Below are 18,579 nucleotides of genomic sequence, written 5' to 3'. Positions count from 1 at the left end.
GTTACTTCTTTTGTGGACGCGCTCTAGTGCCTCCATCTCTTGCATTTAAGAGAAAGCTCCATGCGATTAAAACGATTAATTAGACGTTACTTAAGATGAGAGATTTAATTTTACTCGCTAGGACTTCCAGAGTGCAAGTTAACTTTGTCTGAAGCAATAGTAACCCAATCGAAAAATTCAAGGATGCGACATCTATTTATGGCGACCACCAATTAATCTTGTGTACGGCATGGCTTTAAAAACTTTTATTGTTTCCATCTTTTTACTCGTGTTCAATTGACCTGAATTTTCAGTGAATGGTTTGAACCAGGGAATAGCAGTCAGTGGTTTAGGACATTTGAAATAAGAGTCAACTGGCTCTTCCTTTCACTCAAATCTTCAAGGGGTTGGTTGCCATCCCCCATAACAGTCTATTCCAGAGCCACCGTTATTCAGATGATAACACTTCATACTGTTATTATGCAACTGTCCAAAACTTTTATTTTGGATTTACTGTCTAGAACCTCCTCTGGCTCTTTGAGCACATTTGAGTCTCCACAAAATGACCATGCTAAGGTTTCCATGGATTAAAAATTAATAAGAATAGGAAGTTTGGGATTAGGAGGAAAAAAACAAAAAAGACATCTTTTGATCAAACTGTGATATTCTTACTTTATTAAAACACAGGAATCTTTTATAAATAATTGAATTGAATTGAAGGGAAAACATACCACAACATTTTTTAACTCAGCAAGAATGAAATTTTAACTTAAAGAGAACTGGAAAAAATTATTTACTTAAGAACTTAGGTGCTAATTTCCTTTAAAGAATTGGAAACAGTATTGAAAAATTTACAAGTAATGACTCAAAAAGTTTCAAACTGATGAAAAACACAGAAGTGAATTTGAGACAACTCAAACATTCCACCTTATTCCTAAATAGGAACCTTAACTCAGCCTCAAATCAATGTCTGCCTGCCTGCCTGCCCACCAAAACTCCAACCAAACACTTACCCACCATCTCCAAACACCATAACAACCACCCTATTCCTCTTTACCCAGGTTAAAACCCTCACCCTAGCCTGTAACCCTCCCCGTCTCTAACCCAATCCCATTTAATCCCCACCCATCCAAACATTTTACCTCCCCAACCTCCCATGATCCTTTCCAGTCATAACTGCATTTGCAAACCCCCGCCCACAATAGTAGCCCACCCTCCGTCCCAATCTGTTTCTTAGTCCTTACCATCACCACCACTCCACCACCCATACCTTCCACCCAAAACATTTGAGTTATCGCAAACCTACTTTGCTTTGACATCAGTCTGTTATATGGGAACAACATTCTAAATTTCCTCCTGAATGTCCGACAACCTCTAAATTAGAGTAATATGATATGATATATTCAAAAAATACAGTTCTTTACTTAATATATGGTTTTTTGGATCTAACTACATGCAGAGTTGCTGCAGAAGTCATTTATTAAACCTTTTCAGCAAGTTTTAGAGTTCAAATAATCTATATAACATGTTGATTGAGAAATCTGAACTTTAACCTCAGCTAAGTACTTCAAGAAAATTGTAATGTGCTAAGACTTGAATCTTTTTCCGAAAAAAAAAAAAAAAAACCTTGTTAATTTTGGATTTTATCCCCTGACCTGAAACACTCAGATTTGTCCGTAAGTAATTAGTGGATTAAAAGGTTAGTTAATGTTAGATTATAAGCTTTAAAGAATATTATGGAGAGCTCAGAATGTTCCAAGTGCAAAATGCCCAAATTTTGGAAATGTCATGTTTTAATTTCCAACACCCCTGATTTTAATTCAAGTCTAAGCATGTTTTCTTGGACACAAAAAATTATTTTATACCAAGTTAAAGTTTTTGATATTTGTTGATTGTCATTCAGCTTGGTGAAATATGTATTACATCGTACAACATATTGAGAGCATCTAATTAGTTCTTGCAGTATCAATTTTGGATCAAAAATTTTGGCAAGGAAGCTTTTGGTTTTTATTCAAATTCTCCTGGTCAGTGCCTTTGGAAATTTCAAGAAAAAAGTATGGAGAATATGCACACTAATTTTAAGTTGTAAGAGGTGATTGCACCTTGGCTGGACACGTAAACCCGAAAAAACCCCGCATAGGGAAAAATGGGGACCATGTTCCCCAAACCTGTGCTATGGTGATTGAACCCTCTGGGTTTGAAGGTAGCTTAACAATGTTTTACCCTAAAATTTTTTTACTACTGTAATTACACAGCCTTTGTTTGTTACTGTCCTTTATGAAAATGCCTTATCTCCTTCTTAGGCACCAGTAGCTACATTTGTAGAGGCTGAAAAAAAAAAAAATAAAACAGCAGATAATTTTAATAATGTTGTGAAGAAAGTAGTATTAGTTAAGTGCTAAATTTTTGTAACCTATTTTGAATTATTTGGAATGTTGATTTTGCCAACACTCAAAATTTTCACACACAGTTATATCTTTTAAATGTACATTTGCTGCTTGGGTTGATGTACTGTATTCAGAGCATCTGCAGATTCTTTGAATTCAAAGTGGAAGAACACACTAACACTCTGTGAAGTGTATACTAATAATAACAATGTACCACAAGGTACTGTGCCAAAATTCTTTTAAATGTCAAAATCCCATTATCTAATTTTTTTGGTTAAAAATAACATAGCAGCAGTGTAAGGAATACATGATTTGTTTTGTTTGAAGACGTAGATTTTTGTTAAAGGATGTTACAAGAGTTAGATTTGAAAGTTAGTCCAGAGCAATGAACCTGCATGATTGCTGGATACTGTCTTTCTCTGAAATTATTTTGTCTCATGAATAGTGATTGTCTCTTCCTTATTCTTGAAGTGTAACTTACATCCTAAAAACTCAAAGAGAAAGGACCAACCTTTAAGTTTTTGTTTCCAGCATGGGGCTTTCTATCTGCTAAGGACTGTTTGCTCATGACTGGTCTGATAGGCTGTCAAATGGGTATAACCACAACAAGAATTATATGCCATTTTGTGATTCATGCAGTCTCCATATATTTCAAGAGTGTTATAAGTTTTTTTTTAAGTTCCTTTGCCTAACAACTTCTATCTGACAAGTTTGGGTGTTCTCATTACCTGTTTGCTGGATATTGTAGTGATATTATTTGGGAGAGTTAATAATTTCCTTGAGGTAATTAAAGGGTTCAATGCTGACCTGGATAGGATCTATGAATTCCTTCTGGTTTATTTTGGTGCTTTCAAATGATCAGATTTCCTGGAAACTAATTAAAGCCTTCAGGCTGTTCTGCATACTGTATTTGTGACAGTTAAGCTTACTTACCTTTTTAAAAGGCTGAGAATGAGTGTCTGAGCTGGAAAAATAATAAGAATTTGTTTGTTTGTTTGTCTGTAGTCTGAATTCCTTTTCCTGTTATTAATCTAGTTGTTTGCCCTGGAAATAAGACTTCAAGCTCCCAATATAAAAATGTTACCATGACTAACCTTGTTTTGATGAGAAATAGACAGAAATAAGAGACATAACTAGCACTCACCTTTTTTACTGTTAAAAAAATGTTTGAGAACATACTGGTTAGTAATATGATGAGTTATAGAATATATAAGAAGTATTATTGATACTCACCTTTTTTGCTGTTTAAAAAAATGTTTGAGAACATACTGACTAGAAACATGATGGGTTATAGACTGATATAAGAAGTATTATTGATACTCACCTTATTTGCTGTTTAAAAAATTGTTTGATAACATACTGATTAGGAACATGATGGGTTATAGACTGATATAAGAAGTATTATTACACGACTGATATAAGAAGTATTATTACAATCAACCACTCAAAATGCTCTATTGCCGGTCAATATTCTCTAAGTATTGGACCGCACACTGTCCTGAATGGTCACGCATGATACCGCACTTGTGGCCCTTTGAACTTCAGTCTTATAATAAATCTCCTATTAACCAAGCCTGCTCAGGACTGTACTGGAAGAATATCGGCCCTTGAGCTTTTTTGTACGGACCTCGCTGCACTCAGTCAGTACTGTCAAGATCTCAGGCTGATATTCTCCCAGTACAGCCCTCGCACTTGGTTAATAAGATATATTTATTGATACTCACCTTATTTGCTGTTTAAAAAAATGTTTGAGAACATACTGATTAGGAACATGATGGGTTAAAGACTGATATAAGAAGTATTATTGATACTCACCTTTTTTGCTGTTTAAAAAAATGTTTGAGAACATACTGATTAGGATCATGATGGGTTATTAAGAGTGATATAAGAAGTATTATTGTTACTCACCTTTTTTGCTGTTTAAAAAAATGTTTGACAACATACTGATTAGGAACATGATGGGTTATAGACTGATATAAGAAGTATTATTACACAACTCGGGTAGTCAGAGGGCCAATAACTAAAATCAACCAATCAAAATGCTCTACTGCCGGTCAATATTCTCTAAGTATTGGACTGGGCACTGTCCCGAATGGTCCCGAATGATACCGCACTTGTGTCCCTTTGAACTTCAGTCTTATAATAAATCTCCTATTAACCAAGCTTGCTCAGGACTGTACTGGAAGAATATCGGCCCTCGAACTTTTTTGTACAGACCTCGCTGCACTCGGTCCGTACTGTCAAGATCTCAGGCTGATATTCTCCCAGTACGGCCCTCGCACTTGGTTAATAAGATATATTTATTGATACTCACCTTATTTGCTGTTTAAAAAAATGTTTGAGAACATACTGATTAGGAACATGATGGGTTATAGACTGATATAAGAAGTATTATTGATACTCACCTTTTTTGCTGTTTAAAAAAATGTTTGAGAACATACTGATTAGGAACATGATGGGTTATTAAGACTGATATAAGAAGTATTATTGATACTCACCATTTTTGCTGTTTAAAAAAATGTTTGACAACATACTGATTAGGAACATGTTGGGTTATAGACTGATATAAGAAGTATTATTACATGACTCGGGCAGTCAGAGGGCCAATAACTAAAATCAACCAATCAAAATGCTCTATTGCCGGTCAATATTCTCTAAGTATTGGACCGGCCACTGTCCCGAATGGTCCCGAATGATACCGCACTTGTGTCCCTTTGAACTTTAGTCCTATAATAAATCTCCTATTAACCAAGCTTGCTCAGGACTGTACTGGAAGAATATCGGCCCTCGAGCTTTTTTGTATGGACCTCGCTGCACTCGGTCCATACTGTCAAGATCTCAGGCTGATATTCTCCCAGTATGGCCCTCGCACTTGGTTAATAAGATATATTTATTGATACTCACCTTATTTGCTGTTTAAAAAAATGTTTGAGAACATACTGATTAGGAACATGATGGGTTATAGACTGATATAAGAAGTATTATTGATACTCACCTTTTTCACTGTTTGAAAAAATGTTTGAGAACATACTGATTAGGAACATGATGGGTTATAGACTGATATAAGAAGTATTATTGATACTCACCTTTAATGCTATTAAAAAAAATGTTTGAGAACATACTGATTAATAACTTCATGATTATCCACTGATATCTGCATGTACATGTAGGAGGCATTAGTAGCACTCACCTTTTTTGCTGTTTGAAGAAATGTTTGTTAACATAGTGATAAATAACAAGTAAAATGATGTATGTATTTGTAAGAGAATGGTGGTGCAACCAAAATAGGCTAGTACACTTATCTTGTCCTGAAAAAAAATGCAATAAATTGTCAGCCCCAGATAATGGCACTTACCTTGTTCCTGAAAAAAGTTAGTTGTTAGTAACTATGACTTTCTAAGAAAGTGACACATAGAGAGACAGTCTTTTTTTAAGAATTTTTTATATGAACATCATTCTTAAGTTTTCAATGAATTTGCATGTGTATATTTTGGTGACACATTAATTTTTTGTTATGTTATGGAACCATCAATCTTCAGGTCTGCTCCAAAAAATGGGCTCGGAGCTGCTAGAATTAAATCCCTGAAAAGTAAATAAATTAGTAATCTTGTAGTTAAAGTCTGAAGGTAGGTTTCTGAAGAAGAATAACAGACACACAGGTTGTTTTTCTCTACTTTTTGAAAATATTACAATCAGTTGCTTGTTAAATTCTTGCTAAGGGTGGGATGCACTTTAAATTTCCTAAATGAAAAATTAAGCATCTGCAGAAACCTGAAGTGTTCCTGTGTCAGTAAATGTCAACACCCCGATTGGAACACTCAGGGTGTCCCAGATCAGGTTTAAGAGGTTGGCTAGTTAATGAGTAAGGGTCGTTATCAAGCTCTTAGACAGTAAATTTGATGCCAATTGATGTTGAAATCGAAAGACGGAATGATAGCCATAGTGAATTTCAAACCGAAAGCCGAACTCGGAATAGAATATAACACACCCACCTGGTGACAACTTGGAGACCTTGCCCTACCTTTGTAACGGTTGGTTGCTGCACACATCAGGCCTCTGTGATCCAATATGTCAAGAGAAGAGTATTCTATTCCCCAGCATTTTGAAGACAGCGTGGAAGCTGGTTTTTAAGACAATTGCTTTAATGTATGAACCAAAAGCAAATATTTTAACTGGGCCATTTCTTAAGACTAATATGAGGTTTCCTCTCCATTGTGACTCCTCATCTGCTCCATAATGTTAATTGATGTGTTATATTTTTGCCCAGAATTTGAACTGACAGCTGTTATGCTATCAAACAATTATACAAGTAGTTTATTGTCTGTCACCTAAGCTGGTGTGTGCAGTTCCCTATTTCCCACTAAATGAAGTCTTGTTATTCTGCATTGGAGCTGATGTAGAGGTCTAAAATTTGCAGTTCTTGCCTCGTAGCTCCAAGTGTTTTAGTCTTCAATAGAAGCTGTAAGGAGGGATAAAGGTTCCAGTTCCCCTCCTAGTCTTAAAGTCTTGTTGGTCTTCTAAAGGGGAGACGGAAGGACTTATTATACTAGTTCTTGCCTCTTGGGCTTAATTTTGTTGCCTTCCACAGGGGTTGAAGTGAAGGACTAGGTGGTGCTTGATGGACTTCGTATAGTTGCAGTTGATCCAGAGAAGGGACATGGTGTTTTAAGGGCTGTAGGCTGGTTTCTTCTGGGTAGTAAGCAGCTGTATTGTTGTATTCCAAGTTAACCATTTTCTCTCCAGTTGCAAAGGGCCTAGTAAGATTAAAACTATGCAAAGGTTTAATAAGAGATTTCCTTCTACAGCATGCCAAGTGTACTTGAACTTTTTGCACGTGATTGACTAGATGGATAATTTGTTTTTTTTTAAAGCTAACTGTTGATAACATAGTCACTGAATTTTCTCTAGTGGCTTAATGCCCCCTAAAAAGCTTGAATCATTTTTTAAAATGAGACCAATACTCCGTCAATTTATTCTGAAAAACTGCCTTTAAATGCTTTGTTAATTAACTTGTTGCATAATTTACCCCTTAAAGGTATTCAACTGTTTGAATTCTGAATTTTCTATTAGCAGGTAAAATGGTTACAAATATCTTTATGCTTTTGCTATATTTTACCTTATTTTCCATAGCCTTGTGTTGATGATCTCACTAAAAAGACGACCTGAAAAAACCAAAGCATGCATGCTGTTATGTACACACACAAAGCTACAGTCAACTGCAACTTACCATCTGCAGAAAGAGCTTGAGATGAATAGAGTTCTCGTCTTCATATCTATCTTAACTGGTCCATGAGATCAGCTATAGCATCATCTTTCCTGGAATTAGTAACGGTTAGTAATATCATCTTTTATGGAAGTGGAAATGTTAGCTCCCGAAAATGAGCTAGTCTCTGAAAGTGCACTTAAAGTGGTTTCTCAAACAGAGCGAGTGTCATTCAACTGCCAAGAAGCACTTTTGCCCCCGAAAATGGGCCTCTTCATGCTGCCCTAGAAGAAAAGTTGAGTGCAATTTTGCCTCCAAATGGGCCCTGAAATCCTGAAATAAAAGATGTTAGTAGCACTTACCTTGTTTCTGGAAAAAAATGTGGTATTAGTCAATGTTATGTTAATTGTACTTTGTAGCCAATTTATTTCAGAGTAAGACACAAAAACACAGAGTTTTGCGATTTTTTATTTTTGAAAATGTTACATGAATCGTTTTATTAGTTAATCGTCTAGGGTAGGATGCGCTTTCCTATATGAAAAATTTAGCATCTGTGGAAACCTCAAGTGTTCTTGTGTCAGTAAATGTTGACATCCCGATTAGAACATTAATGGTGTCCCAGATGGTAGCTAGCTAACGATTGAAGGTCGTTACCAAGCCTATATACGGTAAATTGGATGCCAATAGGTGTTGAAATCGAAGGCCGGAGTGATAGCCGAAGTGAATTTGAAGCTGAAAGCCGAACTCGGAAGAAAATAAAACCCACTCACCTGGTGACATCTGGCAGACCTTGCCTTACCTTTCTGTGGGTTGGTTGCTGTGCACACGAGGCTGGGATGTTGAGTGAGAAGTTGATTTTGCCAAATTTGGTGACAGCCTGTAAGCTGACTCGTCAAACAATTGGCTTAATGTATGAGTGAAAAGCAAATATTAATACTGGGCCATTTCTTAAAACTATATTCTGTTGTCTCCTCTCCAGTGTGATTCCTTTTCTGCTCCATGATGTTGGTTGATGTGTTGTATTTTCGACATTGATTGGCCCGCAATTTGGACTGACAGCTATTATGCTGTCAAAATACAGCATACACTTAGCCTAGTTTATATTCTCTGTGACCTAAGCTGGTGTGTGCAGTTCCCTATTTCCCACTAAATGAAGCCTTGACAAGCGGCTTCAACTGGAGTTAAACCAGTAAACATGATAGAAGTGGCAAATGAGCACACTTCCCAGTTGAATGGCCTAATTTATCCAGTTAAATATATAGTAACTAAATCGATGTCTGGTTGAACCTTTGGCCAAAATGGGTTGCTGCAATAATTTTTACAATATAATTTGGTTGAAAATGCTTCACTAGATTGCAGTCTATGGAATTGCTGCTATCGGGTGAAACATTATAAAATTGGTATTTGAGGCGCTACTAAGCAGGAAGCTCCAGCGCGGAAGGGTGGATGTTGATGTCCATGGTTGAAGAGCCATTGTAGTCCTGGAGGATATGTGCACAGTTGATGCAGTCGTGATGTAGAATCAAGGCCGAAATTGTCTAAAGAAGAATCTTAAGCCGAAACCTAACCTAAGCCGAAAGTACCTGAAAAGGAACCCTATTAAAATTAAGGGGAGAAAAAAGGGAGGCCCAGCCAACCCCAGGGGACCCAACTAACTTAGCTAACTACATTAAATTAAGCCGAATGAGAAGTCCCCAGACTTCTGTCTGAAATTTAAAATGAGGTTCAACCAGTGCTTTATATTATAGTCCCTCTCGTCCAACCCACAAGGAATTCTCTGACCTGTTGTGTTTGTCTTCCATCAGTGTCTTCTTACTGACTCATTCCCAGATGATCATCAGAGTAAATGCATGTAACAAGATGTAGCAGACATTGGAAAGAAGTGAAGAGAAACTCGATTTGTGGTCTCATCTTCCCAAACAGTCCAATTCCCCACATCTTCAGTATTTTCTCCATCTGAATCAATCTGGAAGGAGTCAGCCTTGACTTGTTATGTGTTAGCTGGGAAGCAGTGGAGTGGACTGGAGTGGACTGTTGGAACTTGAAGTGGACCAATTTCTGAGGATCTAGTCAGGAACTGGAAGTTATGGCCAGTAGTCAATGGGAGCTGAAAATTGATTAATGAATACATAGAGTTAGCGATGTAAACTGTAGTACTGTTGTATTTTGATTGCAAGAAATTGTTAGAACATTGGCAATGGGAGGGATAGCTTTAGAGATAGTTTCATGATAAGGGTAGTCTCTAAGGTTCTTTACACATTAAAAAGAGCATGTCAGTTTGACACACAGGATAAGCAAGGACTGGTGTTTTTATGAGTAAAAGTCACTCTGAAAACTACAAGAATGTTGTGAATATGAAAACTTAAAGTTGTTAAGAATTTCTTAGGATTACTTTGATGTCCACTAGATCGCACGATACCAGAAATTTTTCTTCCACAAAATCTGCCATGGAGATTGGCCGACACGTTGTATCCATCACGAAACTCGAGGTACATATCATCACTGCAGGGCTTTCTATCGGAAATCTTCAAGGTGAAATTCAGCTCCACATAATGCCCTTTTGGAGCTTGCAAAAGTTGGCTTAAGGGAAACTGTGGCACAACTCTGTGAAGGCATACTTCCGCCATTAGCCCAGCTGCTTATGAAATCAAGAGAAAAAGATAGGACAGTCAGTAAGGTCCCTAACTAAGATCGTGAAATGTGTCAATGTCGCCAAAGCTATGAAAAGATAGCATCTCGACTAGAAGCTCTTTTCAAAGTCGTTTCAGGGAACGCTCAATATGACGTTTTGATGAACCCTAATTTTCCCCCCTACACTGTCACCCCCCTGAATCAAACATGGAGGTCACGAGAGTAAAAGAAATGAACACCAGCCATTCGGAGACCATTACATCATAGTTAATAGAGGGGACTGGTTATGAAGGCCGGCATACATCAGAGAGCTAGGTTATTGTTCGAGTTTATTGAAGCCAACCAAGCGTGACCGTGCACACACATTCAAGATGGCGGGGAGCTAGAAGACTTCTGTACATGGTTTGATCTGTTTCTAAAGCGTCATGATGTAGTTCTGTCCATCGGGACAGTTTATTTAAGTATCTAAACTCGAAATTACAATGCCTGGCGACAACTGTGCGTGTTTGGTTGCGATACATGTCGTAGAACGAAAGGAATCGGCATATTTAAGTTGCCCTCGCTGTGAAATGCCGAGTATGAAAAATGGCGCAAAGAGTGGCTGAATCAGCTGACCAAAACAAGAATTATCGACAAAGATTTCCAAAGTCAAATCGATAAAGGAAATGTATTCACATGTGAGAAGCATTTCGATCCAAAGGATATCGAAACGTGTAAGTATTCGAGTAATTTTTGTATTTTCAATTCTGTTTGGCCAGCTCACAAACCTACACGCTTACTGCAGTACCAACAGCAGTTGTCATGCTTATTCTTATTAATATTGCTTTTCTTTTATTTCTATTTCAGTTCCATCGGAAGAAATGGTAAAGAAAAAGCTAAAGTTTGGAGCTTTACCGACTTTAAATTTTCCAAAGAGAAGTCATGACTCAGTAAACCCTCCTTCACGACCATTGAGGTCTGTTGTGCAAGATCAACCTGCGGTTGAAGTCAACAAGAAATGCTATAACAGCTTTATTGAAGTATGTAAAAGAGTCAAAACGCTGAAAACATTGCAGGAGTGGACGGTGAATGAACTTAGCGATAGACTGCTTTTTCAAAAGAAAACAGCAGGAGTAATGCTTCCAGAAATTGAGCTAATGATCGATGACAGCCTTGGGTTTTCAATTTCTGTATATGGATGGCTACTCCCAGAAGACCATGATATATATACTACTAACTTGAGATCAGTTTGCAATATAACTGTCTCTGATCTTATCAAATCTATAAATAGCCTGCAAATCTGTCCTGGTGTTGAGCCTTATGAGTTATCTAGCAAAATAGTTCATCACTCGATTCCCAAGCCTGTCGATCCATTGTTCGCTGACAGTGATAGCTCATTTCCACATCAAGAATATTGGAGAACAAAGAACTGCTCTGTCTTGTGTGAAAGTGACGATTCACAATGTCCCAGCTGTCACCAATATTCACACAAGTCAGAGATAAATCACAAGGCTAAAGAGAAGAAGCTGAATGAGCCTGCCCACTTATTTTCTCCAATATCTCAGACAGCCCCACAGCGGATTAAACTCACTCTGCAGAGGCAGCGGCTTAGGTGTGCGGAGCTCGAACAAAAGATTGTAGAAATGGAGGCTGAAATAAAGAAATCAAGCGTAGAGGTAGATCATCAGCTGGGTGAGGACTTGACTAACATTCTAAGTAAATCAGGCAAAAAACTAACACCGTTCATGGAGCTGTTCTGGCAGCAACAAAAAAAGTTGATGGGTTGCAGCTCTGCCGGTGTAAGATTCCATCCGATGATAATACGATATTGTTTGTCGCTTGCTACAAAATCTCCAGCATGTTACGAAGAACTGCGAAGAAGTGGCATCCTGGTGCTTCCACGTCAAAGAACCCTCAAAGACTACAGGAACTGTATTCGTCCAAAGGCAGGATTTCAAGAGGAAGTTATTGAGGAGTTAAAAGAGATGACCAATAGTTACTTTGATGTACAAAGGTACATAGTACTTTTGTTTGACGAGATGAAAGTCAGTTCAAACCTAGTGTTTGACAAAACAACTGGTGAACTTATTGGTTACTTAGATCTGGGAGATCCAGACCTCAACTTTGCAACGCTCAACAAAGTTGATGAAATTGCCTGTCATGCTTTGGTTTTCTTCATCAGAGGTGTTTGCACTGAACTCAAGTTCAGCCTTGCTTATTTTGCTACTAATGGGATAACATCATACCAGCTCATGCCTCTCTTCTGGGAAGCAGTATTTGTTCTTGAGAAGGTATGCAACCTTTGGGTAATTGCCAGTACATCCGATAGAGCTTCTCCAAACAGGAGATTCTATCGGATGCACAAATCATTAGATGGTAATGCTGCCGATGAAGTGTGCTATCGCACATTGAACTTCTATGCACCACATCGTTACATATACTTCTTCTCTGATGCGCCTCACCTCATAAAAACCACAAGAAATTGCCTTTACAGTTCAGGACATGGAAAATGCACTCGGTAAGTATCTTTAATTACACATTGTACACAATTCATAATAAACAATCAATATATGTCATTTTAACCCTACATATGATCAGGACTGAGTACCACAAGAAACCAAAGTACTGTAATTACGAAAAGTGTGATAAGTCCTACCCTTGGGATTTTCCCTAGAATTTTGTGTAAGGGAGTAAAATTTATTTGTTTTGAGGATTTTAAAGATTAAATAATATTTAAAAATTTCTGATTTTTAATTGATATTAGGTACATGTGGAATGATGGCAATTATGTATTGTGGCAACATATAGTGCAGCTGTTCCATCAAGATGCAGAAAATGGTCTCAAGTTAGTACCCAGATTAACTTACGATCATATCAAGCTAAACTCGTATTCTACCATGCGAGTAAGTTTAGCAGCTCAGGTACTGAGTGCTACTGTAGCTACAGTGTTGAGGTCATTTGGTCCACCTGACACAGAGGCAACCTCTAAATTGTGCATGATGATGGATTCATATTTTGACTGCCTCAATGTGCGAAGCACTACTGAGCACATCAGAAAGAAGAAACCTTTCCTTGCCCCATACATGTCACAGAATGATGGTAGATTTCTCTGGTTGACCAATGACTTCCTTGGTTTTCTGAGGGACTGGAAACACAGCATCATCAATCGCCCTGGTAATTTCACTCAAAATGCCAGAAGTAAGATGTTCCTGTCATGGCAGACCTACGAGGGTTTGCAGATCACTGCACATTCACTGAATGAAGCAACAAAATTTCTTTTGAATGAAGGTGAGTACGACTTTTTATGTTATCAGTTACTAGTGCTTTTAAAATAACAAGTAAAACACCAGTAACCATATAATAAAAAAGAACATTTCATGGTGGCTTGAATTGTATTCATTTGTTTTCACGTCTCAAAAATAGAATATAATTATGTACTTGTATCTCTGTGTACGGTAGTATTCTCTATAATTATAAAAGTCCATTTAAGAGAGCAGCAAGGTTTTTGTGAAAAATCCATTTTTCAGCATTAAACAACCAAGTAGGTCTATTTAATGTAGGATCAGATGAAAAAGTTAGGGTTAGGCTGCTTTTTAGTGTTAGGGTTAAGTCAGTAAAACACCATTTATCATTCCATAAACATGCAAATTGTATGGTTATGGTTCGGTAATATGGGCTAACCCACTGATCAACCGATCAAAGCACGACACTTGTTTGACTTATATTATAATCTCCTGTGATTGGTTGAACTGCTGGCTAGCCCACTTTTCCTCACAATAACCCTGCAATTTGCATATTTACAGAAATAAATGGCATTTTACTGATTGGAGAACTGTTAATTAGAGTGCTTTTCATAAACCCTTGAAACTAAATATACTTATTAAGTTTCTAGTAATAGTAATGACCATGAATTTACAACAAGAACAAGCTAAAAAGTAAAAAAAAATTCAAGGGCTTATGAAACCACTCTATTACATAGTATAACATTATTATTGATTGATTTTATTCTAAATTAAAGGTATGGAGTTTGTTCTATCGGAAAGATTTTGCCAAGATCCACTTGAGGAATACTTTGGAAACCAACGAAAGCTTGGAAGAAGGAACGACAATCCTGTTATGAAGATGTTCGGTTATAATAACAATACCATTAGGGTACAGCGAGCTGTTTCTTGTCAATCAGGTAACACACAAGGCAGGAAAGACCGCGATAAATCATGGGTCAATGTATCTAATGACCCTGTTGCCAAAAGAAAGAAGAAATAGACATGCATTATGCAACCATAATTTATTGCAATATGGCAGTTACAAAATATCAATCAAATGGTACCAGGAGAAGATCAAGAGACAACTCTTAGTCCAATGACTATATTTAATGCGTGATTTTTGTGCTCACTCTATTGTATTAACTAAACTATACTTGTTACCATTCCAATTAGCTGAAAGTAATTATAAACCGTGACAAGTATATATTTGATTCCAGAGAGATGAGGAACACGGGTTTCATGCATACAGTCAGTAACAGCTTTTAAATGTAATAATAAAATGTTAATTTTGTATAACATCAATAACAATGTTTCTTGGGAAAAGTATAAGCCACGTAACTTTTAATGCTCATTAAAATCCTCTGAGTCAATCAATACAATTTTAGCAATAAGGTGAAAAGTCGTTAAAATTTATAATGGACTAGGACTGCCTGTCATTTTCAGATTCTTTACAAGCTCTGCTTATGTCCTTACGTAGCGCTTTGGATTTCAACTGCTTTGCTTGTAGCTTATGCTTCTGTATGATATCCTTTGCGAAAGAAAAGGAGCGGACTCTTACATACAGTTGAATGATGTTATGTAGTACATCTTTGGCAACAGTGCTTTCTGCTGTAAGTTCAGCATCAGACAAAATTAAATGATATGCAGAGACTACATCTATGTCATGGGTAGATCTTGATATAATGTCAGTACAATCAAGCTTTCTTATGTCAGCCTTTGAAGTTATATCCCTAAAATAGTGCTCAACTCTTTCAAAAATTGTTTGGGTATTCTTTGTTATTGTCCATAAGCCTCCACGGTTTAAAGATGAAGTTAGCCTCTGGCTATCTGAAACTGCCTGATCATCTGACTTTCCAGCCTTAAGAATTGAGATTGATTGCTCAACTTCCGGTGATTTTTTACTATTTTCCAGTTTGTTATGAAGTTTATGTAGAACATATCCTCCTATGTACTGTAGTCCAGCTTCTTCTTCAGCTGAGAGTTTAGTTAATGGTGCACAAGTACAAATACTAGAGTCTTTGACTTTCTCCTTGCTGCTAGCCAATATACAATCTGCCACTTTGGTAGATAGCAATGTCGCTGCATCCCTAGACAACCCCTCAAAATAAATTACTGCATTTGAGACTACTGCAGAGTAGAAGGAAGTATAGAATTGTTCCGCGTTGCCAGACTTGACCAAGCGACAATACATGTTTTTGATTTCGCTTATACCTCCAATTGCTGGATTTGTTTGGTAGGTATTTATCTCCTCTCTAATCGAACTTGGATACAATTTCTTTCCAACTATTTTGGCTTTTGCTTAGTGGATGATTTCACAATAAATCTCGAAGGTGAACTCCTCTGTTTCCCTTGGCTTTTCGGACGAATCTGCACTATTTTGGTCTTTGTGCTTCGCTGTTTTGTGTCGCTTTAACCCACTCTTGCTTTTGCACTTCTTGGAACACAGTTCGCATACTAGGTCATCGAATTCGACCTATTACAAATACATATTATATTAAAGGTTACAGAATACCCGTCGATATAAAAGCACGATAAACAGTTGAACTCGATCTTGTCAAACATACCGAAATGGTAATAGCAAAACAGTTGTTTTCTCTCGCTTTTTAAACTGATGAGGAAGGTTATAATACTTACATCGTCAGCAGCTTCTGTAAAGTATTCATCTAGCTCTTCTTCCTCTTCTAAAATGTCTAAAATGGCATCAAAATCGTCTCCGAAAATAAAAAGCTCATTACTATCCGCCATGTTGCCTTGTAGTACAGATCAAGGATGTGCACGTTCGCGTGACGTCACGGTCCGTTTCAACCTCAGGAGCCGAACAATAGGCCGGCCCTTTCATGTATGCCGGCCTTCATAACCAGTCCCCTCTATTAACTATGGAGAGGACCAAGGCTTGGAAAATATCCATTTAAACACAACTCAAGAGTTTATTATTGAAGGTTTAATCCATCTTATTAGAACGTCAGACCAAAATTGAAGTCCTCTAGTGATTGATAAAGAAAATCCCAGTCAATAGAGTCAAAGGCCTTTACAAAATCTATAAACAGTAGAATACCAGACATCTTGAGAAATTCAGCATGATCGATAATGTCGAGAATTGAGTGAGCCACCTCTCCAATAAATCTACCCTGGATAAAACTCGACTGATTATAGTGGATTAGTCGAGGAAGGAATTTTTTTATTGTGATGGTAGTGACCATAGAAGCAAGGTTGGATTTAGAATTGACTAATGAAGTCAGCCTCCAGTTTCCAAATACATTTGATCTTTTCAAATGTATTTGAAAATTTCAAAATCAGGTGGTTAAAGACATCTAAATTTATCTGAATATTTACCAGTTAGGTTTCAGTGAGTAATCCGTCTGAGTTACGTTGGCCGATTTCTCAATCGTTTAATGTCTATGGTCCTCTCAGTATAAATTATTAAATAGGATCTTGTTTACAAATACCAAATTATTTAAAATTGGGTCAATTGGGTCAGAGATGTGTTCCTTCCGTGCAATTTAAAAAGAACACTTGTTCGTATCATCTCTTTTATGACTGCTAATAAGCCTTTTGGAACACGTTTTGCAATTGGTGGTCCAATTCTCATAGTGAAAACCTGAACCTATTTCTAAAAGAAGTTTTAACTGGTATTTTAAATAGAAATGAACTACTAAATTATCTGACAATGCTTAGTACACTGTGTGTATGGGAGTTCAGGAGAAACAAGTCAATCCCAGAGTTTAATTTTTGTACCCAAAGTAGTAGCCAAGAAGGAGAGTGAAAGACTTATTGCCTTAAGATATAAGAAGCGCCAAGCTTTTAGGAAAAGATAGGAACCATTATGAATTGAAGTATTTGCACTGTGTCTGTGATGTGTTTTGCTATGACTATCCCTCTTTTATAATATATCATCGAGGCGGGTGGTAGCTATTTCACACATTCGATGTACAAAATAAAGAGAATACTTTTTCTCTAGCACAGGTTACCAAATGCAACACAGCTGTCCAAACGAACAGTCCAGACTAAACAGCGCGACATCAGTTCTTTCACGACCAGAATAAAATTCCGTCCACCATTTTGAATGTGGTTCAAAGGAAACTGGATCGAGAGGTAATCACGGCCAATCAGGAATAAGAAATTGCATTCAAAGAAATCTTCGCTTTTGATTGCAAAATCTGCATTTTGACTTCCAAATCCAGATTTCGGATTTTACAGTAAAACATGAAATCCAAAAACGGAATACGACGTTGAGAAAACCGTCCTCAAGATGAATTTGAAATCCACTCTCCGGATCGCATGGATTTCTATGTTTCACTACTTTTGGGATATCTAAAGAGGGATTTGCAAAACTACAGCTGTTGTTGGAGAGGTCTCAGTAAGATTCACCGGGAGCTGTAAAACGGCAAAGATATTAGCTTTCGTTCACTAGCTCAGGATTTTAAATTCAAATCCACCGTTAAGGACGGATTTTCAGCATCAAAATCCTTTGGTCCTTTTCATGTTCTAGTGAAAAATCCCAAATCTGGAATTCCAAATTTAAATCCAAATTTCCCAATGGGAAGCACGCCAAGGTCAGAGTCGTTTTCCCAACATTCCACTTGTATTCGCAGTTTTTTTGGACTCTTTTAAATAGAAATAAGATTATTCTCATAAGGTCATCAACTTAGGGCAGAACAAATTAAAATGCCTTTGGCTTTTCGAATATCAAGGCTATCTTCGGCTGCAAGTTTCTTTAAGGTTACTTCCCCCTTCAAAAGCCGAAAAAAAATTTTTTTCTTTTATTGGACTAGATTGAAGTTACACATTTTACCTAACGTTTACAAAAAGAAAAATTTAAAAATCTCAAAAAGCGTCCGACTTATTTAGGAAAACGTATTTTCAAATAAAAGTTAATAAATAAGGAAGGCGTCATAATCTGGTAAAGTGGCGAACCCCTGGCGGGGATATTGGCGGCAACCTCATGTTATTTCCATATTTTGTTAACATCGCGCGCTTATCAAACGCCACACGTGTAAGTCCTCTACCAGTGGAAAGTCTTTTCGCAAAAAACATAAATCAAAATTAAGGAGGAGACCCCGAACAAAGAAAAAAAAAAGGTCCAAAGAAGAGAGAAATAGCACCATTTTGTTAAGGGAAAAAGAAACAGTCACGGCAC

General features: G+C 37.2%; 2 protein-coding genes and 1 long non-coding RNA gene across 3 annotated transcripts; all 3 read right to left on the bottom strand.

Annotated features, from left to right (window-relative positions):
* Window positions 1–1,440: 1,440 nt before the first annotated feature.
* LOC148743023 (uncharacterized) lies at window positions 1,441–3,773 on the bottom strand. Its single transcript, XR_016002091.1, has 3 exons — window positions 3,300–3,773; window positions 2,878–2,949; window positions 1,441–2,307 (listed from the first exon to the last, which is right to left on the bottom strand). It is a non-coding gene; the product is annotated as an uncharacterized LOC148743023 (long non-coding RNA).
* A 5,760-nt stretch (window positions 3,774–9,533) lies between these two features.
* Window positions 9,534–10,239, bottom strand: LOC148743022 (tolloid-like protein 1). Its single transcript, XM_088762136.1, has 2 exons — window positions 9,962–10,239; window positions 9,534–9,676 (listed from the first exon to the last, which is right to left on the bottom strand). The coding sequence occupies exons 1-2, from the start codon at window positions 10,194–10,196 to the stop codon at window positions 9,654–9,656; spliced, it is 258 nt and encodes an 85-aa protein (XP_088618262.1). The 5' UTR covers window positions 10,197–10,239; the 3' UTR covers window positions 9,534–9,653.
* Window positions 10,240–14,862: 4,623 nt separating this feature from the next.
* LOC148743021 (uncharacterized) lies at window positions 14,863–16,326 on the bottom strand. Its single transcript, XM_088762129.1, has 2 exons — window positions 16,077–16,326; window positions 14,863–15,915 (listed from the first exon to the last, which is right to left on the bottom strand). Exon 2 carries the CDS (start codon window positions 15,631–15,633, stop codon window positions 14,863–14,865), a length of 771 nt encoding a protein of 256 aa, XP_088618255.1. The 5' UTR covers window positions 15,634–15,915; window positions 16,077–16,326.
* Between the last annotated feature and the right edge of the window lie 2,253 nt (window positions 16,327–18,579).

The sequence above is a fragment of the Stylophora pistillata genome, chromosome 1 (assembly GCF_964205215.1).
Source record: "Stylophora pistillata chromosome 1, jaStyPist1.2, whole genome shotgun sequence".
NCBI classification, from domain to species: Eukaryota; Metazoa; Cnidaria; class Anthozoa; order Scleractinia; family Pocilloporidae; genus Stylophora; species Stylophora pistillata.
The sequence above is the reverse complement of the archived record's forward strand: the minus strand, read 5'-3'. Positions and strand labels throughout refer to the sequence as shown.

Excerpts from the sequence above, each read along its gene's own strand:
- LOC148743022 (XM_088762136.1), bottom strand. The coding sequence starts at position 10,196 with ATGGCGGAAGTATGCCTTCACAGAGTTGTGCCACAGTTTCCCTTAAGC. Across the intron at positions 9,677-9,961 it reads GCGATCTAGTGGACATCAAA|CTCCCATTGACTACTGGCCA; the intron begins GTAATCCTAAGA and ends ATCAATTTTCAG.
- LOC148743021 (XM_088762129.1), bottom strand. The coding sequence starts at position 15,633 with ATGTATTGTCGCTTGGTCAAGTCTGGCAACGCGGAACAATTCTATACT.